The sequence below is a fragment of the Lepisma saccharinum genome, chromosome 1, assembly GCF_977018435.1.
Source record: "Lepisma saccharinum chromosome 1, izLepSacc3.1, whole genome shotgun sequence".
NCBI lineage: Eukaryota > Metazoa > Arthropoda > Insecta > Zygentoma > Lepismatidae > Lepisma > Lepisma saccharinum.
Genome location: NC_139229.1, coordinates 217,518,064 through 217,545,155, shown reverse-complemented (window position 1 = coordinate 217,545,155; position 27,092 = coordinate 217,518,064). Strand labels below are relative to the sequence as shown.

The 27,092-nt window shown below is 38.0% G+C and overlaps 1 protein-coding gene across 1 annotated transcript in view; it reads left to right on the top strand.

The window, feature by feature from the left end:
• The first annotated feature begins 4,169 nt into the window (after positions 1-4,169).
• Positions 4,170-27,092, top strand: part of byn (T-domain transcriptional activator brachyenteron) — a 101,001-nt gene continuing 78,078 nt past the window's right edge. The window contains exon 1 of the mRNA XM_083127952.1: positions 4,170-4,338. Within this exon, the coding sequence (XP_082984078.1) occupies positions 4,175-4,338 (164 nt within the window). The 5' untranslated portion in view covers positions 4,170-4,174. The remainder of the gene's footprint in view (positions 4,339-27,092) is intronic.

Sequence of the window (27,092 nt, the reverse complement as noted above, 5' to 3'; positions counted from 1 at the left end):
TTCACTGATAATTTTTATCACAGTTCCACCTGCCTTATCTCATTCCCCCGTTGAATTTACAAGTTACAGTTTTGACCACTTGTTAACATTTATATTGTAGCAACAACTACCAAAATATATAAGAGCCTATTACCTATTGTTTCAACAGCAAAGCCAGGAAACTCTTACTCCTTCTCTTAGAGAGAAAGATTACTTTACATATTAGTCTTAAAAATGGAAATCTATAGAATTATGCTGGAATTTAAGAATTTTAAAGGATGAAATTAAGATAATTTATGTAGGACTAAACGTATAATTTACTAAAAAAAATGTGTTTTAGGTCTTTACAAGTAGCAGTGACTGAGATTATACAATTTCCACACAGTCGTGAAGTAGTACACTCGATAAAACAAAAATGGCAGCCACTTGGAAATCAGAATTATTAGCAGGGAACGGATTTATATGTAAATATATATCTTCACATGACCAAAAATGCTATATTTTTCAAATTTTTATATAACTTACCCTTTAGCGCCTTTTAATATTTAGGATATTTTTATACATAATTCCATACTTTCAAACATTTTCCGACACAATACATCGTGACAATAGACAAATGCATCTATTATTCTAACATTATTTCCAACAATAGACAACGCAAGCTTTTACGGTGAAATCTTCATACGAAATTGAAGGTAATTTCAGTCAAACAAAGCTGTCTTTAGGGACAACAGAGGTATAATCACGTTTCAGCACTTAAAGGAAAGCTTGGGCAATCCATTGTTTTGATGCCAGAAAATAAAGCACATTTTGTATTTGAATTTTGCATTAAAATTACTTTCATGTAAACATGCAATGTTAATTGGACATTATCCATTATCTAGTGTTTTAAACTAAACTTAATCTAACACTACGTTTAAAGCACCGGACGGTGGATAATGCCCAATTAACATTGCACGCTAATGAAGAACCAGCTTCACTAATATTCCGGAAATTATTGAGCCTCTGCTCAATAATACATTTCTCACAATTGTATGGCTATATTTAATTCTATATTTTCATTAATATAGCTAACTAAATATATATTTATGTATCTGACACTTTTTAGTAAATATAAATCATTCCTTGATTATTAGAAATCAGACTATGCCTATTTTGAACCATTTAGACTATTTTCTATTTGGTACTTTACATATATCAAACATAAATTTTTTTGTAGCGGGTGTGTCCAAATTTTCATGGCCAAAATAATGTTCTAGTTTTGTTTGACGACTAAATCATCAGTGGCGTAGCATGGACATTTCGGGTGGGAACGCCAAGTCCGAAGGAAGGGTCAGCCCTTTCTTGCTTAATAATTTACTTATGGTATTAGTCGCCACAGGTATTGTTTATTTGCCTGAAGTCAGCTGGGTTTTCAGACCTACTATAACGGCTGGGGATACGTCGGGCTGACCCCCCGACTATTCCAGTACTTGTTGAAGATCTCCGCCACAAATGTTTTGAACTCTGGTGTTTTATACCTTTTTTAATATATTTCTGCATGACGCAAGTCATTAAAACCTACCTGAATCAGAGCAGCCACAGGCTGAATTTCTTCCACGAGGACTTCACCAACTTATTTGACAAAAACTGTGTTGATCTTTTAGTTTCTAATGCACATCGCTGTTCGTGCGATAAATTAAACAATGCAGTGGCCATTAAGAAACAGTATATTTGAGATTGGTAAAGTTACGTCAGTCAATATTGCGTATTGTAGCATCACATAGCACGAGTTGCATGAGCGCGAAGAGTGAAGAACCGGGTAGGAATTCTGCCGCTGTCGTCTGCTTCAGAAGGCAGGAAGGGGTCACATGAACCAATCACGGTAGACCTCTCGTACGCTGGCGTAAGAGAGCCCATTTACGCGCGTGCTGTAGAAATGGAAGCTTTCCCTCCATAAAGGCAGCAAGGAATATAGGAGTCCTGTACGCCGAACCTGCTCGGCTCCGGCCGGGAAAGGCATTGAAAAGAGATGCTAGAACGAGTGTTGAGAGTGGAGCGTTGGAAGCGGATCGCGAAAAATAGCTATTATAATGCCATGAAGGTCAAACATTTATGAAAGTAGTCATGTTTTACTTTATAATCACAGCATTTAAGCTTTTTTGAAATTTTAAATCTGGGAACGCCGGGCGTACGGGCGTACTCTAACGCTACGCCACTGTAAATCATCAGTTCTAAAGTTCCGAAGTTCGGCAACCACTTGATACAGATGTGCCCCATCGCCTCGATGGGATATAGTTATGAATTACATATCTGGAATTAACAAAGCAGTCGTATATTTAGCAAAATGAAAGCTAAAAACATTTAAGACTTTCGCTTGAGTTGCGGGACGATGAGCTATTTTCTGCAGTTGTTAGCTATGCAATCGACATTTACTCTTATGTTAATTAGTGTTGCCCACGGGACGAGACGGGACAGGCTTTTAAAAATTCGAGACGAGACGAGATTGATCATGTATCCCGAGACAAACTAATATTTTCGAGACGAGACAGCATTTCCACGGGACTTCCACGAGACGAGACAGGCCAAAGTCTCGTCTCGTGGACAACACTAATGTTAATTGATGATTTACTGTGAACTCCAACCGTACAAAGGAAGGGGTGGGGAATAACATTCCTGTTCCCTTTAATTCATCAGTCGGAAATCTAAATAAGAGGGCATGGGTTTCCAAACTGAAACGTTATTTTCTTCCTGCTTTTTTACATTTGAGGTATTTTAAGACACTTATGTCCTCCTTGGCGCAACAGGCCACAAAGGGCCTTGGCCAGGCGCGGATCCATGGGGAGAGCGATAGGGGTGATCGCCCCTCCCTACGATCACCAAGTGTAAACGGCTCGAAAATATATTTAAGTTTGATTTGAGTGTGTTTTATACTTAAGATAGGGCTAATCGGAACTGGGCCTTCAGTTTAAATTTGGATCCGAACCACTGTGCAATATGCCTCAAAAATAGATCCAACCCGATACCCCTTGGGGAAAGAAGTTTTGTTTTCTTTGTTTAATCACTTTACTCCTCAAACCTGATCGTTTAATTTACCGTACCAATGGAAGGAATTATGATGACGACAGACAATGATAACCATCTATTCCAGCCATGGACCTTATTTTTGCAAAATTATACCATAATATCTAGTAAAACATGGAAGTTAGGTTGGTTCCTGTTTACAGTACTTTATTGTTTATACAAAACAGTGCAAGTCTAGTTTAGAATTGATTCTCGGGGTGGGGGTGTATTGTTCCCCATCAAACTCTCCGGCTACGCTACTGCCTGACACCATAACACAGTTTGTATATTACGATGCATCAAAATTTTAAGACAGTCCAGCAATTTTTGACGATTATTAAAGAGTATATATTCAATTTACTAATATTGTAGAAAAGTGTTCAGGGTTAAAGCTTATTTTCCTAAGACAAATTCTCTGACTTTTCCAGTTTCTCCGAGCATTTTCAAATCACTTACCACACCATTTTATAATACTTTAACGTACTATATAAAATAATAATTAATATGTAGGTAATGTTGTCTTTAACCTTGCGTGTTAATGAAACTAATGGAGTTTTTGTCCAACATTGTTAAAATAAACGAAGAAAAAATAAGTAGTGTCGCAGACATCAGGAAATTTGCTGGAGAAAAATGTGAAATGCGTATTTTGAGCCTCCAATCTTGGCAAGCATAAAGCACCCAGTTATTCTGACTTCTCGAAATTTTTGAATGGTTTCACAAAATCCACTGGCTTTTCCATGGAATTTTCGCTGACTTTTCCAGGTTTTCAAGAATTTCCAGGCTACAATGATAGAATACAGTAATAGGTTCTGAATGTAGAAGTGATAATTAAATTAACAGGTATTTTGATGTCGTAACGAAATGTAATTAAAAAAAGATAAGAAGAAAAGAACCCACCGAAGCATCACTTCCCAAAGCTGGAATCCCAGCATGTTTCCCAAGCTCCCTCCCCCCTTCCTTTTTACCTCCCGTCAGGCGATGGAGGCTCGAAGCACAGACAGCGAGGAGACAGCCCTAGGGGAGGCGGAGCATCCGAAGTCAAAGAGTTGCCGCGCCAATCGCAGCCGACACGCTCCACAGAGGTGGGCGGTTTTGCCGATGCCCGTGAAACTCCGTCTCTTCAGTTGAAGTGCGTGTTGTGGCGTGGAGAGACATGGCGCAGTCCCATATCCTCTCGGCTGTCCAAGCGGACCTCAAAGCATGCAGGATCAAAGGAGACCCGTCGGAGAAGGACCTCCAAGTGACCCTGGACGATCGGGAGCTGTGGACCAAGTTCCAGAGTTTGACGAACGAGATGATAGTCACGAAAAATGGAAGGTAGATAAAGAGATAAATCTTTTCTCCCTCTCTAATTTTTTCTCGCATGTCTTTCACTTGCCGAGGATGCGTGGCCTCGATTTTGCCATGACCCCTTCGGGCTTCCTTCACAGCATGTGACGTGTCAAGATTTGCATCTTCGGATGGTGTTGTGCTGTTTACGTTTAAATTTCCATATCGTTTATATGAAAATTAGACTTGTCACCCCGATTCCGGAAATCATCGGCCGCTATTGGAAAATAGTTACGAATTTCTTAGTATTGAGTATAAAAGTTGGTGTCGCTTGACCTTTGTACTGTCCTTTTCGAAAATTATCTCGCTTTCAAGAACCGGTAGCGTGTTTCAGATTGTAACGGCCAGAGATTCCAGATTCGAACCCGTTCAGGGGTTCATCCAGAAGTTCGTAATTAGGAGGTGTAAATGCAAATCTAGTGCCAAAATATCCATAAACTGGTTCTTTTAAGAAAAATTTTAGGGTTGTGTTGAGTAAATTTCGGGGGTGTTATTGGGGTGTTGGGAGTTTGTGGAAAAATCACTGCATGTGCTTGTCCGAGCAATTGCATTAGCTATCCTCATCGTCGCGATTCACCAGAGCAGTAGAAAATTAACAGAAAATAAAGAAGACAATGGTGTTTCAAATTCTGAACAATTATACCTGCTTCAATTCATTCATGAGGGTTCAAACGGATCTCTATATGAGTTGCTTTTCAGTTGTCTAGCTGTGTCGCCGTAAGTTTTATTTTCTATCACGTTAGTTATGTAAGACAAGAAACAAATTAAACGTAATGGAGATTTACAAAATAATGTGGAAGAAATTACGAACAGATATAATTTTTCAGAATTCGGAATATCGTGGCAGTTTTTGAAAACTAACTTAAAATAAAAGTAATTTTTAATTTTGCAAATAAGTGTAAAGTATGACTCAATTTGCGGTATTTTCATATTGCTGTACTGTAAATATTTTTTCACCATGAAATTATAGTGTAGCACTGGGAATTTAATAGGATTTTTTTTAGCTTTTAAGGAAAAACTTTTGATATTGTCTGTAAAAGCAGATACTTGAAATTGGCGACGTATGCTATGACGAATCTCTCGCTATTGACATGTTTTGAATTTTCTATTTTCACGTAGCTTTTTTGGCCAATCAGGGGAGTAAGAATAGATGAGGGGTTCCCAAACCTTTTCGTTCCACGGTGCCCTTAGTGTTTCAATATTTTTCCGCAGTGCCCAAGTCAGAATGTAGTCCTACCTAACACTTGCAACGCTCAGTTAGTGTGGTTAGGTTGCTTGTCTTGAGTTAAAATATTAACATATAGTCCTATTTTACATTCAGAAACATTTTATGTGTAAAAAGTACCAAATAAGCACATATTTGCAACAATCATATCATTCATTGAATTTCAATGAAAATATTGGAACATTTCGTGGCGCTCTTGTAAGCCGCGCCGCACACTTTGGGAACCACTGTATCCCTCCCCACTTCCCCGGCGATGGGATATTCAAATATTATTAGGGAATCTAATAACCAGTGTACTTACTATGTCTAAAGCAGATCCTGAGAGACCCAATTTCATAATTTATTGTTATTGTCTGAAAAGGGTTTGCCATTGCAGTAAGATCAAATGTTGGTACGTTTTGATAGTAGACACATGCTGAAAGTGATACCTTTAATTCATTTTTAATAGCTACATGATTTTGTTTCCCGTCCGTGTTGTCATTAAAGAAATATTGTTTCAAATTTTGGAGAATGGCACCTGCAGATATCGGCGCCTGTTGGTTACCCGATTTGACCAACTCTTTCCGTATACCCAAGCTTGACGGTGTTTCAGAAGACAGGTATATTTGGAGATGTTGCATTTTGTGTTATGGTATTCATATTGTATTGTAAGTTACTTATTGCAACGAAGTATACTCCAGGTATAACTTTCCCATATTTTTAACAAGTCTATAAATTTGTGTTGAAGTACGTAATTTTGAAGAATAATTCGAGTGAATTTTTTGGCTTCCCCTCCCCCAAATGTCCCGATATTATCTAAATTCGAGAAGCTTGTTTTTCATCATGTTTTTAAATCTACAAGATACTATAAGATAGTATTTTTTTAGGTTTTTAGCCCAAAATAGGTACATAGACATAATAGCTACATATGTTCTCATAAAAACAAACATTAATAAGAGTTGGATTTACTATGTATCCGTGATATAGTCTATGGATACTAATCAGAACATTGGCATATCCCTCGTTTGTTGGTCATAGTTGTTTTATTGAAGAGCTAATAAGGATAATTTATATCATAATTACCATTTCAATCTGATTAGTGTACTCAAAAATAAATATTCCGACAAGTCCACGAAATATTATATTCTGTAGTACTTTTCGAGAAATCATTTGATATAATTCAACAAACATCGGTTGTTGAAATGGACTGGGTGGACTGGCGACAATCGATTTTTTTTTATTAAGTCTATATTTTATAAATCTTTCGGTGCACCAAGTTAAACATTTATTTGCTTCTGAGATGTCGAAAGTTAGACATACGAGCGTTGATTTGCGACAGTTTGACTTCCATAGACAGAGAGACACTCGGACAGAGATCCTCATATCACGGTAGATGTTTCTGTCCACCGAATTTTGTTTCCATCTTTAAATTTTGTGTATCCATTGCTTTCCATTATTGACAAATCAACAGGTTTATCGAGTAGATAGATATCTCGACAAACTCTCGAAATTTCATACTTATATCTCAAATGGTTTCGGCAGCATTGCAGCATTAAAAACGTATCGGTTGTTCTTGAAAATTTTAATTACTTTGGTCCCCATAGACAGAAGGGTGAGCCAATAAAAATGATGTTTGTCGTGTTAAACTAACATTTATTATGTCTATTGTAAAACATTTGAGACTTTTTTATCTTGCTTTGAACTATTATTTGGTAAGTCTATTGGTCCGTCAAATTTTATCTTATAGCTCTGGTAGTTTCTGAGTTACCGATAGCCTCCCTGATGGCGCAGTGGTAGCGTCGTCGCCTTGTAATCAAGGGGTCCCAGGTTCGATACCCGGTGGAGGCACAAGTGGTTCGGATCCCACTTTAAACTGTAGGTCCAGTCCCGATTAGCCTTACTGTGCATAAAGTGGACTTAAAACACCAACTCAACTCAACAACTGAGTTACCGATAGTTGACACTGACAGACACACAACACACGCATTAAAAAAAAATGGTACGTTTTTCAACTGTTTTGACATTGTTAGTAGTGGTGCTACACATTCTCTTTGCTCTTTTTTTAAACACAAAATATACACATTTAAATTCACATGTTTTTTTCTTGAAGAGAACACTTTTATTTCGATTTCAAGCCGAAAAATAAGACTTTTCGCGCTATTAAATGGATGGAGCTTTAAAACCCTATTTTTTTATAAGTTGGAAAGCTCAAGAGTTGCTAGGTAAAGCAACCTACCGCGCTCTATATGGGCTAAAGAATTCGTCGCACTTCAATTCCACGACTAAGCACTTGCCGCGTTCGTGAATTAATTGGTCGATTTTGTAATATCAAACTTCAAATATTTCTCTTTCAAATGGTACTAATCATGTATTTTTGTTCATTATTGGTGAAAATATAGTCTTACAAAATTGACCGATAGTTTTTGAACACCAGGTTAGGAAGTGCTTAAGGTCACTCGTGACCCTGAATATATCCCTAAAAGCTTATTTTTCTCGCGTGAACATGTTCGTGGGCTTTCAGTAGATAGACCGCCTATTTCAAAGTACCACAATAATCGTACACATTTTCTAAAAATGCTTAATGCTGCCTGTTAGTGCCTATTTGTTTAAGGACAAAATAATGTTTTCAGTGCAAAAAATGTGATCTGCTGTTCTGTTAAGTTAACGTGAATGAAGATTAAGGGTTTACGCTATCTTGACCCCTTCCTCGCTTAATTTTGTCCTGATAATAAAGATTGACTGGTAGGCTATACGAAATAATAATCAACATGAATTTCAATGTGAACAAAACTTCTAAACTGAAAAGATGAACTAAAAGACTTGGGCTTTGCAGAGGTGGTAACAGAAACTTTGCCTTTCTCCCAACTATATAAACATTCTCTCCATATTTCCCTGGCTCAGCCGTGCAGAGCGAGACATGGTAGATTGTAAAACATTCTGGTGGAATGATAAGAGAAAATATCTTGATCTTGAACAATAATTGTGGATAAAGTTTGGAAATGATGTAGTAAGTAATACATGTAGTAGACGTGTATGATAGATCAGAATTGGTTTGGCTTAGACTTGGAGGGTGGACACAATTGAATAGTACACGGGAGGATGGTAGCGCCGACTGTCCGCTTCACCAGCGCAAATAAACAGTGTAGCCTATGAAAGAAAGGAGTATATCGGAGCTTTTGGAATTTTATTTAGCGTCGCTTTTCTTCCACTTTTGGCTAATCGCGACGATGAGGGTGAGTAATGATATGATGAAATTGATGTATGGACATTCACAAAGAAGGACCACGCCAGCCCGGGATTCGAACCCGGGACTCCTTGCGCGCTATGATAACCACCCCACCACGGAGGTCGGATATATCGGAGAATGAAATGAAACTAAAATTGAGAAGAAAACGAAGACGATTGCAAGGGGTGAAGAACCTATAGGAGAAGACGAAATACATATAAAGAGAATGTATGAACTTTTTTGTGCATTTCGTCTGGGCAAATAGTGCAACAAAGATGGAGGGGTGATGAAAGTGAATAGGAAGGGTTTGCAAAATCTCTTATCAACGTTGGTGATAAAAGTTTTAAAATGCGAAGAAAGTGCAGATTGAAAACACCATAAAGAGTTGCAATAAACGTTATATGCGAAAACAAAGCGAGGGATGGAATACGGAGAAATATATCTGATTATTGTGAATTATTTATATTTCCTTTTTTAGGCAAATCGCTATGATAATGATAGCGACGTAAGCAGAATTTTTTCCGGATAGTACCAAAACTTGAAAAAATGTTTTGGAAAATTGACTGCTGTATTGAAAATACTATATTTGGCACAATGTTATCGAACACATTAAACCCACATAGCAGAAAAATTACGATGTTTTGGTCTTCTTCGCAGAATATGCAAAATGTAAAATTCGCGAGAAATGCTATAAAAAATCACGTAAAAATGCTATTAAATTTGCATTATTACGCGACTTAGTACGAATGAAAAATGTTTGGCATGTCAATGTCCAGCAACGATTATTGTTTTTCATTGTTACTATAATAGTTTTTAGAAAATAAGGTCTGTACGTGTAATGCATACGATGCAATATTTGCAGGTTGTTTAAGTTGCCTTCCTTTGCATAACTTGAAAATGAGCAAGAACCAAACGACAACAGTTAATGCCAATTTCGAATTAAGAGCCCAAATTTAGATAAACAATGGTTACTTTCTATTCTGTAATATTTACATTGTAGAGCAGCGTAAGTTGGAGAAATTTCGTAAGGACCCGGGTCACATAAGACCATTCCTGACTATACTCTAATGGATGAATATGAATGATGATTAGATTAATCTGATGAAGGGTACTCGTAAATGAACATTCATTAGCCATGTCGGAACTTGAACCCTGAACGTTCGATAGCAGATACCAATAGTCACAACGCGTTCGGCCACCAAGACGGCGATTGTTATAAAGCATGTACAATCCTGGAGACTCACGTGGGAAAATAATTCTCTCTTCTGCTTTGTTCTATTAGTGCAATGTGCCTCAGCCGGTAATCAAACAATGAATCATCCACTACGAAATCGGGGAGGGCCAATACAACAATAAGAAATTATAATTACTAAGAAATGGAAAGCAATTTAACATTCCAATCCTTCAAAATAAAGTTAGTGTAATGTAATATTTATTAGTCGTTAAATAATCGTTTCTGATTTTATTAGCAATAAATACAAAATGTTAGAGGACATGATTAACTCGAAGAGATAGTTCAACAAAACAAAATGCAAAATATCTCTTGATCAATTGACACCCACCCCTTCGTAATTTTGGAGCAGTTACTTACGTATTCTCCAGTTCATTATTTCAACTCTACCTATGTATTAGTTTTCCATGACTGTTTTGCTGTTTTGTTTTCTGATATTTGTCTTTATTTCTACTGTATCTCTTGTTCTCTATTACTCTTCTCTTCTCTTCTCTCCCTCTCTCTGAGGCTTCTTTTTCCCTCTTTATTTCTTTCTTTTCACTCTGTCTGTCTCTCTCTTCCTCGTTTCATTTCTTTCTTTCTCTCTCTCTATCGTTTCATATATTTTCCTTCTTTTATTCTCTCGCTCTCTGATGTCTTTCTTTATATGCCTTTCTTGTTTCCGTTCTGTCTTTCTAGTTCTCCTCGTGTCTTTTTACCCTCATACTTTCTCTCCCTCTTCCTCTCTTATGCACACACGCACTTTATTTCTGTTCTTCTCTTTTTCTTCGGTCATTTAATTCCTCTTTAATAACTTTCTGGATGGTTACGCGGCTCAGATAGAGAATGAATAAATGTCTAAAATAATAATATATTGCAATAATGTTGGATGGGTGCTTGCATCCGTTGTTCTAGCACGTTCACATGAGAGTCGTTTTTATGTTATTGTGTTCACATAATAGTGCAGTGTTCCTGTTAAATGAAATGTAAGTGTTCGTTAAGATTAACTTGTCAGTTAGTCCGTACTTGTGATGTGTCGGTTCAAAGAACCGTTGAAGCGAATCACGAAACCTCCGAATTGCAGCACTTTCTTTCCTTCAGCTCCATAGCTAGATATTTTGGCGCCCTAAGCAGGATTGTGGTTTGGCGCCCCGCTCCCCCCAGCACTATCAAGCACCGACATTTTATGTGCGTCATATTTTCTTCTTATACCATGGTTTGTGATATTAACATTTTGAAATGAGGAAACAAATAAAATCTCATTAAAAATAATATTCGTTAGGCTGTACTTAATGATTCCTAGTTCGAATTTCTGATTTAAAAAAAAAAGTTTAGCTTAAGCAACTACCGTAACTCTCTAGCAACTGCAGCAACACAAGCCTTCCTTCCATCTGTCTGTTCCTCTCCTGAGAAAGATCAATCCAATATTTTCCATCCTTACCGATTTCCTTCAGGTCCATCTCAAGGCCTTGGTCATGGTCTTCCTACAGCTCTTACGCATCAGATTTCCCAATAAAGAATCCTGTAATCTCTTCTTTCCTCTCCCGTTCTAATAATATCTGGATATGAGTGCACATTATGGAGTTCTAAATTATGTAACCTTCTCCACGCACCTGTCACCTAATCCCTTTAAGGTGAAAATATTTTTTTTAGCATATTTATGAAAATTTCAATTGGGTCGTAATCTTAATGTCTGAAGAATATCTTTAAAAATATACTTTGGGAAACAGAAAATTCCAGCAGTGTGTTAGCAGAATATAAGTACATATAAATACAAGTAAAGGAAAGAATACAAGAGGGAAAAAAGGTCGAGTAACACTTTGTATGTTCTCCTCCCCTTTCCCCTGCGAAGTGTAAATTTTTCCGTGTCCTATTTTCACATTATTGTCGCTTTTCTTTTAATGTTTGAATGGCGCCGTCTGTGCATAGCGCCCTACGCTTCAGCCCCCGTAGCCTACCCATCGCTACGGGCCTACTCTCCTCTATGTCTTTCTCAAAACATTGTTTTATTATGATTCTGTTTCATGTCTCGCAGCCTCTAGGAAGTCTTATTTAGAGGAATTATAATTTCGAAAGTGTTGTAATAAAAAAATAAAGGACGAAAGTACGATGGTAAAATATCTGCTGAATACAAGGAAAACATATGTAATACTAACTAAGTTATCGGATAGGGCATAGTGTATAATAATAAATATCATGCGCATATGCACTTAATACATCTTTTCTGGATAATTTGGAGATTTATCCGATTCCTATCCCCGCCATTGCAACACACACATACTCTCAACCAACCAGAAAAAAAAAAACAAAGCCTAGAGTAGAATCTAAATTTATGTAGCCTAATATCAACCTATGGCAACTAGGAACGAATCAAATGGCGTCAAGTTTAGTGCTCTTTGTCCATAAACATATATATTTATCCACTTGGAGCTACCGTGCCTTTGCGCTTTAACATATTAATTCTTAGGTTCAGGAGAATGTAATTTTCGGAAACTTATGACTTGCTACATAATCTTAAAGGTTTACTGAACACAATTTTATTATCGATTTGCACGAGAAATTCTTACCTTCGTCGAAAATAGCGTTTGAATAATGTAAAGCTTATAGCAACCTATGAAATTCTTTTGGGACAGAATCAGGATGGCACCTCCACCGGAACAGCCCCTTCGGCTTGGTTGAACTCCCCGATCTTCCACAACAATGCACCTGAGTTTTACCTGAGTAAACAAACTCGTTGATTGATTGTTGCCACAGGCCTAATTGACTTCCTGTTTTATATGGACAACATGTGGTACGTTCATAGCAGTTGCCATTTCAATTTCATTCAATTTGCTTCCAAAAGCTTAAATATTTCAGCTTGATTGTAAAAATTGATGTACTGGAATAAAAATGAATGTGTTCGGACATTTTAATCCAGTTATAATAAAAAAAATGAATTGATTCTAAGGTGTAGCGCCAGACTTTGATGATGTTCCGGACAACGCCAAAAGGTTGAGCAGTCATCCAAGTAAAACAATTCTTTATCACGAAGAAGGATTCACTATTCTCCGGCCGCCGTACCAACCGACTCCCATTCACAGCGCAGAACGGTTATTTATACAAAATCCTGTTTCCCTGTTGGCTGCTTTTGGGAGAAGGGATTTAAATGTTGCCGCTCCTTGCCCAAGCAGTAGGCCTAATTGGTTGTTTGACCGCAAGTTCCTTCGTAGTTAAACGCGGGAACAGAGGGCCTCTGCCATAAAGGCGGTCCCTGCGTTGGCTGTAGTCCTATAAGGAAAACTTGTAAATATTTTTTCTGGAAAATTTCAGCCGCAAAAATGAATTGCTCTACTCACATTCGGATTCTATCATACCTCACAATGAACGACGATGCTTTGATTCATAGCACAAGCCTAATAAATCCAATAAAATACTAAAGAACACAAATTTCCACGCATGAATTCAAGGATACTGAACCCAGCAATCCCTGGAGTGTAGAGATTCGACTTCCTCATTTATCTCATCTTCTATTGCCAGCGCGGCTGTAATAGACTTAATAAGATGTTAATCTTAAAAAGGAAACTATTATCTTCTTAAAGCCATTTTTATCCCCCCAACACTACCATAGAGTCACATAACCACACAAACGAAATTGCAAGACTGGGAGTGTAAAAGTAACAGTATGTTCTTATCGCCTGAAAAGTTAATTCATTTTAGTTTTAAACATTGTTCATAGGACATCCGAATTTTCAACTTGATTTTGGCAATCATATTTGCAGAGCGAACAGCGACTGCCCCTTTTTTATCGCGTTATTTCTTGATTGCAGAGTTTTCGTTCTCGGATACATAGGTCCTACATAATATTTTTATATCTAAATATGAGAGCAGCATTTTAGTAGCAAGATTTCCCACTTTATTTACGTTATACTTGTCACCAATTTCTTTCTGACAGTGTATTTTGCTTTGAAAACCGGAAGATGAGTGAGCCTGCAAGTAGTAGATAGAAGTCGTCAAATTTGTAAATAACAGGTGATTGATTGATTTGCTTTATTTTACATCGCTTTTTGAGTCACTTTTGGCTAATTTGCGAAGATGGGGATGATTGATGACATGATGAAATTGATGAATGGCCGGCATAAATAACGGGTGAATAGCACCTATATTTCAAAGCCTTCATTATAACACTAGTTTCAGTTGCTGAACGTCTCGTTTCTTAATTTCCGAGAATGTGATCTAGACAGGGATTTGAAAGTATCAGCAGAAGTTGCACATATTTTTTTGGTGTGTAATTTTGAAATGTTTGGAATGACTACAGCTTTGAAAGTAAGGGCAGGTATCACAGTCACAATATCTACAACTTTCCTCCCAGTCTCCCAAACCTCACATTACATTTTTAAAGTTTTAACTAGAAAAGTCAGTCCCAAGAAAAGCTGTAAAATACCGCCTGTTCGTGTAGTTCTTTACATTCCGAAAATGTATTCTATTTCTGAGAGTTGAAGCACCGAAGCTGAGTTGTTTCCTCTTTGTCGGTCAGAGACAAAGGAAGTAATTACTCAAATGACCAAGCTAGAATCCTCCTTAACACATCGGATTATCGAGACACTTTACACTGTATTTATTAAAGTCCAATTTTTCAGCTTAGTGAAATCTTCATGGTATTTCGAAACTATAAATGTTTCTCGAAGTCTCTAGTGAATCAAGTCTCAGATGTAAGCAATCCTTAATAAGCACAATTGATTTAGTATTATTTACTTCAAATACTGGCAAATATTTACGTCGGAACGTGAAACAGTTTGGTTCCTACTTTTGAACCCTTAAGTATAGTAGCGGCGTTTGGGTGCAAAGAGGAAAGAGGGGGCAATGACAGTTTACTTTCTCTTGGTAGACAAGACTAAGAGGGGACAAAAAGTGGAAAAAGTGTGTGTGTGTGTGTGGGGGGGGGGGGTGACAACTACTCCCTAATAGCCTCCACTGCTTGAGTACTATGCACGTTGAATCACTCGACTGCTATGGAGAGGTGTGTCAGATCTCAATTTTGATTTTGAATGTGAACAAACTGTTTTGCCAAGACGCGTTTCATATTACTTGACATAGTTATAGAATACTATCATAAAGCAGTTTTCAATTGTTGTTGTTTAGTTTCAGAAAAGTAATTTTGGTTGGAGGAGTGCGAGAAATAAAGTAAAAGAGAGTCGAGAGGAGCGATGATTTTTTCCTTGTTTGCTTGTATTTGAAAGTACAGTGTGCGCATAAAGTCTTTCCCTGATTATGAATATTTATATCTCAACTTGCACGGTAGATAGGCAAATAAAACCTATGGCAATAAGTAGTGCAATACATCAAGTTTTTTCCCATTTCTTTGTTTTGTCTGATTCTTATTCTGATTTCCATATCATGGCCACCGCGTTCGCCGGACATAACCCCTCTTGACTTTTTTTATGGGGTTACGTTAAGGACACAGTGTTTAGTTCACCAGTTCCTGATATGCAAACTCTTCAGACACTAATACGGGATGCTACAGAGACGGTGACGGAAGAGATGTTGGCAAAGACATGGAAAGAAATTTAGTATCGCCTAGACGTTCTAAGGGCAAACAAAGGGAGCACATGTCGAAGTGTACTGAAGTGTACTGATAACAAAACATTATGAGTTAAGCTACCATTTCCAACAATCCGCATATCTGGATCTAGCATAGTTCTTTAGCTATAAAAGTTTGTTATCAGGGAAATACTTTATGCTCACCCTGTATATTTACTTCCATCTAGAAGAAGAGGAGAAGGCAACGCTTGTGGCAAATATGATTATTTACGTCGTTGGAAGAGCAGGGAAGACTTGGCGACAGTGGCCTGTCCAGGATTTTCGAAGGAGTTTGGGTGGACTTATACTATTTTCAATAGTCAGCCCTCATTTTGCCATCATTTTATACCTTTGACGTTCTTTCTTTTAGAAATTCTGGTCCCAAGGGTAGGGGAGGGGGAGTGATTTTCACAAACCCCTCAAACCATGTTCATGCCACTGCTCGGCGATTACCACACGTTTAACTGCCAGTACAAAAAAAAATACTCGAATGTCGTAGTAGACTTCGACCAATTTATCTCGGTAACAAAACCAACCAGTTTCTCAAAGGTATACAACCGCTGTACAAATTTCAAGAATTTACCGCAGTTATGGTTCCAACAAAATTAGAATTTGCCAACCGCTTCCCCTCCCCTCGCCCCTTCCTATTCTTAAACTCCGCATTCTAAATGAACATTTTTGTGCCCAATTTATGGCCCTGCTCAAAATTTAAAACTTTAGTCTAGAATGAACGTTGAGTTTCATAAATGGCCAATAATTTAAATATGTAAATTATGGTGTAAGCCTATATCGGATGGAGATCATTTCGAACGACTTGTAAGTTCATCGAGATCAGTATATATCCCTTTGTCCTTGGATCATATTCCAGTGGTGTGTGTGCTCACGTGCGTATATTTACACATAGGCTACTGCCAGAAAACATGCCCCTACATTTCCTAAATAATGCGTTACGTTTGGTGAGTGAGTTTATTGTCTATTATCTATTGCGTATGCCTGTTAATCGTGATACATTGAAATTTGTACAGGTAGCCTACATGAAATTCACTATATTTTGCAATTTAGGCGTAAATTATTATGCATGCACTATTTTATACTTACAGCTATGGCTGAGCCGCGGCCGATACCGGCCGATACCTTTCCGGAGTTTTCATCACCGGGTCCGCAAAAATGCCGCGCGACGCTTTTCACGGCGCCTTATTATCCTGGAAGATATGCAAAGTTGCCTCTTATTATGTGAAAAAAACATGTATTTTGCGACCATAAAACTGATATTTTTATATTCATATACTTATGTAATTTCCCAATATTCAAGCAAAAGAGTGATAAAATTGGAGTAAAATGCTTACCCATTAATATTTAAAAAAATCAACATTTTTAAATGTTCCAATGTTCAAGCATCAGTATCAATATCGGTTGGAATCGCTATGAGTATCGGTATGGGTATGGGTATCGGTTCAGCCCAATTTGCATTATACTGGCTGCTTGTTCTGCAGAATCCATTGCTTATTCAGAAGCTGGTGACTCGACAAGTCTGCTCAGAGGATGTTAAGGGTGTCATTTAGGCTATCAAACCTATCTCCGAGCGTCGTCACGAACTTTCCTTTGATTCTTCGCCCTGAGACCGCCTCTGAAGCTATCGACCTCCGAGCAACGGGCTGCTAGCAACAGCTTTAGCAACTTGGGATAGATATTTGATGTCAGCAATGACTGTTATGGCGTCACATATAGGGACTGCAAAATATATCCATTTCCAGACCAGGTTTCCCAAAATTACCCGATACGGTGAAAATCTCGGATTGTACGTACACACCATTTCCCCTGAAGTCAAGTCATTGTTTTTGCACTTCTGCAATGAAAAACTGTTAATTTCAAGAAATTTCAGACAGTTATAATAGTGCAGAAAATATCAAGAATTAACGTTTCTTAAATGAGAACCTCTGGAATTTCTCGGGTGTTCGAGGTTACAAAAAGTTGGGAAATCATTTCCCGAAGTCGGGATCTGAACTACATAATGCAAATCCCATCATTGTGAATGATTATTATTATTATTATTATTATTATTATTATTATTATTATTTGTAGTACCCTTGGGTACGTAAAAGCATGGACCAGAGGTATCGTGAAGGACAGTAGATTAAGTGGTCTCTGATATATGTGCTTTGTGAAAAAGTAAAAAGACAAAAAAACTGTTCATCAGCAAAGTGATAGATGTTTGATGTCGATATAATAGATATCAGCCTAAGTTCAGATTGTTAAATTCTGAAGTAATTATTGTACGCACGCACTTCGCAATGTGCTTAGATTTATGTCAACGTCTTTACACACATCACTTCGGTTTACTTATGGAAAGAAAGCAAGGCTAATTCGATTTCTATCTAGATAGCACACTGGAAACTGAACGTACACAGCGCCAAAGTGTTGTCAATTCAATTTGAATTTGTAAAGAATAATAAGATAAATAATAATAATAAAAGTTTATATGACTGAAGGGCAAGATATGAAATCTTACTCTACCCCCCTTCCCCTTTCCTTAGAAAAAATCCTTCGGTTGCCCTTGGTCGTGTATGCAAGGATGGCTGGTATCCTTTGTTGGGTCATTTTGAAATGGAAATCAAATAAACCGTCCCCAGAAAGTGAGAAAAGTTTTAGAACAGGGCGGTCCTCGTCATAAAGTTATCATTTGTTCAGTTCTTCATTTCTCTGTTTGCGGACACCTTCGAGGCCCACACACATGCAACCCAGGTACACTTGTAATCCGCTTCCTTTTTGGAAGGGAGAGAGAATTGGCAAAGTGCAAAGACCGGAATTGCTTGATTGCCAGCTTTAAAACCATATACCACCCAAGAATTCTTAACTTTTGTTATCTTTTCCCCAGAAAATATTTACTGACTCTTTAGGTTGTTTCGCCACAAATTCATTGATGGCTTGTACCTGTTCTTAACCCGCCTCCCTTTCCTACCTGCTCATACTGTTGCCCTTACCTCAGAGAATGGTCTTTGGGTCGGCGAAGACAATATTCATAAAACTTTCCTCTTGGAAAGGAGACATATATATATATATATATATATATATATATATATATATATATATATATATATATATATATATATATATCTGCTGGACAAAAAAAAACCGGACACTTGCATTTTTTGTGATAACGCAATGGGTCGATAAAAGCTCTGGTACAAGGGCTAACTAAATGTTGCAGAAACTGAATTAAGTAAGAATGCATAAACAAAGTCCGAGCCTATGAATGGTGCATATGGTACTACATGATCTGCCGAACATTCTGTAATATACCTGCGAGCTGTTATTGCAATTCAGATGTCAAATATTAAAGTGTCCGGTTTTCATTGTCCAGCAGTATATATATAAACATACAAACTCGTGAAGTTTTTTTTAAATCCACTTTGCGAACTTTAATAAAATACAGTGCCCTTCACAGAGGAGTTCTTTGCAGAGAAGGCCCTGAGGATAACAATGTTTCTCTAGGTACAACTGTTCGATACCAGGTGAAGGCACATAGTGGTTGGGATCCCACTTTGAACTGTATGTCCAGTTCCGGTTAGCCTTTCTGTGCATAAAGTGGACTTAAAGCAACAAATCAAATGGTACAAATAAAAACTAGAAAATTAAAAGGACCAGGTCCTGCTATGCGGCGTTTTCATTGGGTGATGCGTGTGGTCAGCCCCATTCATCATTTTTTTCTGGCTTTGGAGACCAGGAGTCCGCTACATTCTTTCCCAAATAACTCCTCAATTGAAGTCAACGCCGAAATTTTGGGGGCTCCCGACGAACCCAGGGCCACTTGCATCAAAGGCGACAGCTCTAGCCCTACTAAATATAACTGATCGACCTATATGTTTGTTTATCTGTGTGCTTTTACACAGACACGAAACCAAGGGAGCTAATGACCCTGCATTTATGATATTCCAACTCACATACAGAACATGACCATTTTGTTCTAAATTTTCCCCTTTGGACTATTTGTAATGAGACAAGTTATATGGTGAAGTGTTTATTGCAACGCGCTATGAAACCAGAAGTCATGGGTTGAAATCCTTGGATAAATCTTGGATGTGCCATCGTCGCTATCAACCCAAAAAAGTAGAAAAGCGGCACAAAATAACCAAAATAGCAATAGAAGTTTGTAATGACAAACAGCATCTCTCCCGAGTCTTCTCTATCGTGCCAGCATACAATGATACTTATGTTCAATTAACAATAATATCTACAAAAACAAAATATCAATTTAAGTACTGGTTTTGGTAAAATATGTAGAAAATTAGTAACCAACTGGTTTCCAGTAGCGCATCTTGCAATGGGCAGTTCCCTCTCTGCAAGTATCCCAACCAATTTGTTTTGCTCTTTCCTGATCACTTACAGCATCACTTTATATATATATATATATATATATATATATATATATATATATATATATATATATATATCCCTTCCAAACACACTATCATTTGTTAACTTTGCCAATTTCACGCGCTCCGTTCCTTGTCATAACCACATTTCTGAAGCCACTCCTTCTCACTTCTTCCTAGCGTTCAGATTTCTGCAGTATACAATGACTACCGTACACCCCACGCAAGACACTTCATTAGTCTCTTTTGTTCTTTGTTCAAGTGTCCTTAAAACTCACTTCTTCTACCTATATTAAAAGCTTCCTTCGTCACTGCTATTCTCACTTCGAGTTCCTGACTTTAGCTCACTGTTTATGATTAGACATATGAATTTGGGGTAAATGCCTATTTCGTCCACTTACAGGAAGTGAAAAATAATTTTAGATGTTCACGATTCATACAAAATTAGGTTGATTTTATAGTACCCTAAGATGGTAGTTAGTGCCTCCTTTGGCATTTTGAGACTACAATTCATTGCATCGATATTTTAACATTTTTTGCAGTCTCTTATTCTCCTTGTAGCTGGAATTTGGCAGAACAGTCTGTTGTGTGAGCTACAGAAATTTTTATTGGGAGGGACGGCCGGGGGGGTTCGGGCCATTGTTGAAACTTCAATAGTAGAAATAACAACATTAATGATGCACAACCGTTTTCCATTTCTTTTACATTTTATGCAGTTAGTATACTGAAATGCTTAGATATTCTATTTTATTAACTTTTACACAGGTCGTTCAAGTAAAAAGCTTTAAAATTAAGGGATACTGAAATGCTTAGATATTCTATTTTATTAACTTTTACACAGGTCGTTCAAGTAAAAAGCTTTAAAATTAAGGGAAAATTTTACGCATTAAATTTATGTGTTTGACCTCTCTCATAAAACTCAATTTTGTAATCTGTGAAACCATTTGTACCGGGTTACTTTTTCTATAATAACTAACAACTTTCTTTATTTTATTTAGAAAAAATAACAAGTTTTCTGCTTTTTGTAACTTGAAATTAAGAATTGAATTTTCCGGGCTGCTGACGGACCGGTCCCCACCCTCCCGACGTCCATGACCTGTACTGGTGTATCCTCTCCTGTCCCATACGCAATACAATAGTCACTGCTGATGCATTTATTTCTAACACCCAATTGCGTAACTCGTACAATTTATAGTCTTGTGTAAAACACATTTTCTTCAGGGCTTAATTTTACTTTTCAGACCAAATTTCATACTTTTAAACTCTATTTGTTATTCTTGCTTAGAATTGTTAGGTCTACTTACGATACACCTCACTCTCAACTTGTTCAAGTCTTTCACCTCGAGTTCTCACTTTTTCTTCCTATAATCTTTGTCTTATGCACATTTGTAAACCCGCACCAGCTCATAGTGATTATATAAATCATCTAACATACTGTTCACTGTCTTTTTATTTTTATTTTTTACAATCATCCCACCTCCCCTTCCCATCGTATAGGCCAGGCATCGCCAAATCGTCTATCGCGAGCTACAGGTAGTACTGTATATCTCACGGGGATAGTATCAATGCTTGTGAATGGTTCGTTACATTACACTGCATCTGATGGTGCTGTAGCCCAGTCAGTATTTGGATTGATTTGATTTGATTGATTTTTCTTAGCTTTTTGCCAATTTTGGCTAATCGCGAAGATTGAGATGAGTGGCGATGATGAAACTGGCGAAGAAACACGGACAAAGAGCAGCCATAAGCAAGGCGAAATACGAACCCGAGACCAGTGACGTCGTGGCGCGCTGTGCTAACCACTCCGCCACGGAGCTCGGGAGTCGGTATTTCGAGAAGCAACAACAAGATCCCACAATACACTAGAATCATTCTCGCAACTAAATCTTCACATTTAAAATCACTCGCATACCAATATAAATAATGAATTTAAAGGTAGTAATCAGGAAAGACAAAAAGCAAAATACCCTTACCTCTGTTCGTTTTCGTCAACTTTCAGTATTTCAATAACTGAACAATAACAATTAACTCCATGGCACTACAACCCTCTGAAGGCTAGGGCCTGCTAAGCGGCCTTTTTCATTGAGCGAGTACATTCGCCCCTGATTTCTGGCTTTCGAAAACGGACTTCCTCTTCAATTAGCTTCCGAACTGTCCTCATGACGCTGCGTCGATGCTGCGTCAACGCCGACAATTTTGATTCTCAGCGGAAAGCGAATCCGGATTCGTTCGCTTAAGGGATGAGAGCGTTCACTATTTGGCTACGCGAGAGACAATTTCAGTAACTTCTAGATCTTATAAAGGTATATTTTAGTGGATTGATAGATCAACCACATAGTAGCTGAGAGTCAACAATCAACAACGTAGACAACTGGCGTACGCAGAGGGGGTTTATGGGGCCTACAGATCCCTCCGAAAGTTTGAGAAAATGAAAATATCACAGCGCAGAACGGTTATTTTGACAAAATCCTCTTTCCTTGTTGGCTGCTTCGAGGAGGAGGGTTTGAAACGTTGTCGATTTTTGTCCAAAGAAGGGGGAAGCGGTTGGTCTAATTGGCTGTTTGACCGCAAGTTCCTTCGTACGTAAACGCGGCAACAGAGGGTCACTGCCAGAAAGGCGGGTCCCGCGCCGGGAGAAACCGCGATTTCACTGTAAATGCAAATCTCCTTTAAAACCACCTCCCCCCCCCCAAGATTACCATTTTAGTCTTTCAACATTTTTTAGAACGTGGGTTAAAAATATTAATTACGAAATATGTTATTGTGTATCCTGCACCCTTGAACGTAGCTATATGATATCCACCTTTACGATTACAGCCCTTACCGAAAAAAAATCCTGTAGTAGCACCGACATTATGATTCGTCGATTTCTTAGAAACTGAAGAATATTAAGCTCCAAAATGTTCTCATTGGCTTTGCAAGTTGGACGACGATCTCTGGTCTATATTAACCTAGAAAGCAGTGGCGTATCCTGAGTTCAACATCTGGACTATCTCGCTATGACACGTGGTCCTAGGCAATGGAGGAAGGAAGCCGATTACTGATTAGGCTCGCGTAAACGCCATGTTTAAGTGGTTAGACACTTCCATTTTGATCGTTCACTGCATCTTCAAGGAAGACACGTTGCTATGCCAACGCTAGGTTACTAACTCCTAAGAAATCAGATTGCCCAATCCTAAGAAATCAGGTTACCAACTCCCAAGATTTCAGGTTGCAAACTCCTAAGAAATCAGGTTGCTAACTTCGGAATCACCATCATCTTATTGATATGAACATTTTTATTCTCAATTTATAGTTGATATTTCTTCAGTACTTTAGTCTCTGTGGTTGAGGCTTCGCAGAGCCTAGCTAGCGTAGAATATACGCTCCTGCTAGAAAGATAGAAAAGCACTGTAAATTAATCACAAAACAATGCCTTCGGTAAACGATGGTGTGCGTATGAGGCGGGTTGTAGGCGTTTGCTGTTGGTGTTTCGTTCGACTTCCTTCAAAGAGTAGAATCATATATTCTTCCTCATTTGAATAAGCCTACTTGTTTGACGTTCTTGCCATTTTCCCTTTCCTGCTTCGTTTAATGGGTTGTTTCGTGTGAGTAAATAAACGAAACCAATGTCAACACACATCCTGCTTCATCACTGGAGGCAACTGGTCATGTTTGGTACACATGACTCGGCCATGCACGCAGCAATGTGTGGTAGGCGAGCGGAGTGTGTCAAAGGAACTCCCACCGTCACCCACTCAGTGATGGAGAAAATTTACAAGGTGTATCTTTTGGCATTTTCCCACAGACTCATACGCACGTACTCAAACCTACAAAAATACTTTTGTTCCCGTAAACAATGTCAAACATTTGCTAGAGAAATGACTGTATAAGGCGTCACACATCAATTTTGCATCCTGCGCCAAAGTGGTTATTGGACTGTATTTCGCAAATTCGAAAATTAGCTTTTATTCTTGTAAAAAATAGAACAGCCAAAACACTTTTATGTACGCTCGACTCTCCACTCCCTGTCTGTAATGCCTCATTTGTATTTGTATTTTATTTACTCGTGACCGACGGCGCGCTAGGAACAACAAAGTCAAGCCAGATGTTTCGATCATAATGACCAACAAGGAGTGATTGATGTGCGCCAGTTTCGGTCATTATCACCGAACTGGCAGAGAATGTGTTAAGCGCGTTGTTCGAGAATTATTGAGGCTTTCAACTCGCAGTTATTCTCATTAAGTGTTATAAATAGTGAGTATTTCTCCAAAATTTCCGGCCGCCGTGGCGGAGTGGTTAGCACATCGCGCTACGACGTCAGATATCCAGGATTCGATTCCCGGCCTGGGCATGGATGATTGCGAGTGTTCATTCATCAATTTCATCACACCATCACTCATCCCCATCTTCGCAAATAAGCCAAAAGTGGCACAAAAAGCGAAGTAAAGTAAAGCAAATCAATTTTCTGCAAAACTACTATTTTTTTATTTTTCAAAAATAGCTGTATTGATCTTTCGTGAAAGTTTGCATTATTTGGATCATTTCTGAAAAAAAAAACTTCGATAGGTCTTACAGTTCCCGAGCTATATCAAATCACAAAATATCCAATATGGCGGACATTTTTAAGATAGCAACCGTCAGCATGGCTACTCGACTGAGAATATCTTAACAATTATAAGTATCTCGCTTTCGTGAAAAACTCAATTATTCGAGACTTAGCCACCGGACTGTGATAAAGGAAACACTTTTTGGGTACTAACCTCCATTTGGAGAAACGTTTTATGGGGCATCTTTCTTAAAGTGCTTTAAAACTTATATCGTTCTAAAGCTTATAAATTAGGCTACAACTTTTATTCCAACAATTTCCTGTGGCTTAATTTATTCAAAAGTTACAAGAAAATGTACTAGATAAATTACATGTTTTAAAGATTTTTTTAAAAAATTACGGAAAAACCACTGACATTAAAGAAAAACCAAACTGAACCTTTCTTAGTATTCCATCTAATGAGGATCGCCATGGCGCCTGAATATTTTCACCTAACATCTGAAATGTAATAGACTATTCAACTTTTGAGATTTTACGGAATTATTCCTGTCATTTGACGTTTTATTTCCTTCATTGGCTAGGCTAATAATGCAGGTCAGGCTAGGGAACCATCGTGTGTGTGTGTGAAAGAGTGCTGTTGTACGCATGCATTGGCGGAAAGCAGGGAGTGAGCGAGGCAGGAGGCTTCGTAGGTCGCGTTTGTGCAGTGGGAATACTCTCGTCATCCGATTCGTGAGTAACAGTGCAGTCTGTTTACAATAAAGATGACAGAAGTAACAGGAGATGGGTTCCGTGAAAAGGAGGCCACATTTCTCCACAGTGTTTTTTTACCTCTCAGCGCAAGAAGCTTCTCCACTCTTGCTCTGCTTCTTACTGGCCACGTGAGGTGCAGTGTGCAGGAAGAAATTTGCACCACACGGAACTGTCGCTTGCCTCCACATGTGCAAGCGAGGAAGCTGAAGTCTGGTGTAGGCTGGTTATATTACACTTCAAACGAGTTGCCTTTATTAAAAAATAATATAATCGGAAATATCAAGAAAGAATATCAGTGTGAGCATAACAATAATTACCTAGGTATATCCAGTGTTTTTATTTCTGACGGTACGCCGTACCGGCACCTTTTGATATACGAGAATAAACACCAATAACGTTTTTCTTTAACGAAAGAAATGAAAGAGACGAGACGAGATTGATCATGTGTCCCGAGACAAACGAATATTTTCGAGACGAGACATCATTTCCACGAGACGAGACAGGCCAAAGTCTCGTCTCGTGGGCAACACTAATCATGGTTACATGTCGTGATAAGAAAAAAGTGTTCTAATGTAGATAGAATAAAGCGAGATGAAAGAAGCGGTAGAGAATTCAAGAGACAGACAGAGAGGGAAAAGGAAGAAGAAGGAAAACATAAGTTAGAGACAGATAAATAAAGAGAAATAGAGAAGCTTCTCGCTTTCACAGAGAAGAGATGGAGGAAGAAAGAAATAGGGAAGCAAAGATATATATATATATATACTCGCGTACTTTCGACGTGGCCAAGGCCACGTCTTGTACGCTCGCATGCGTGACCTTCGGCCACTTTGTGGGCTTAATCATATTATAGATGGGGTAAAATGTCTGCATGTTGTATTGGATGAAGGGGAACAAGTGTATAAGTTCACTAATTTTAAAAGTTTAGAAAGTAACTTTGTGTGTGTATGGGCTCTAATAAGGCACAAATATTCAAAGCATTATTGTCTATTTTCTTAATAATAAACTGAGTAAGTAATAACCGTTTCAAGATTATTAGCTGGATGTCTTGCATAAACGAATTCAATAGCGACACTAAATTGGAAATGCAATATTTACGTCTTTTGTCATTTTCACATTTTTAAACGTAATTGGAAAATTATTGTCTTCCTTTATTTCCCTCAAATTCCTACCTTGCCTCTGTAATAAATTCTGACGCTTGAATTTTGAAATACGAAAAGTTTAGCATAATTCACTTACAGTAGTTTTCAGGGTGAAAATAAACTTTCTTTAAGTTCCCTAGCAACATCCGTTTCCATGGTGAACAACAAGCACCGCAAACTCTCTAAGTAATTGTATGTTATTATACCTCTAAACATTTAATTAAAACAACCACGATGTAGATATTTTCGTATTGAGTTTACCAATATATACGTAAGTAATTGTACCTGGGCTGAAACTGCTTATGTAGTAGATGTCACCCTTGTTTGAAGCACCTTTTCTAACCAAAAGTTGATTCATCTTTTGTTGATCTGTGAGAAATATAATGTATCTCGACAATTAAGAATTGAAGGAAACAATGTGTGCAAAAGAAATGCCCGTGGCAACGGTTGCTAAGGACGTGAAAAAAGGGCATTTTCACCCTTAAGGAAGGGCCAATTGAGCGATTTTTGAATTTTCTCGGTCCTTTGGGACGATTTCATGGGGGGTCGTAATCGGGCGTTTTTCGCCTCCGGGGCTTCCTTCATGGAGAACATTTATGTCAGTGAGTGAGTGAGTGAGTGGTGGGATTGGGGCTATATATATATTGGATTACCAATATATAAGTAAGTAATTGTACCTGGGCTGAAACTGCTTATGTAGTAGATGTCACCCTTGTTTGAAGCACCTTTTCTAACCAAAAGTTGATTCATCTT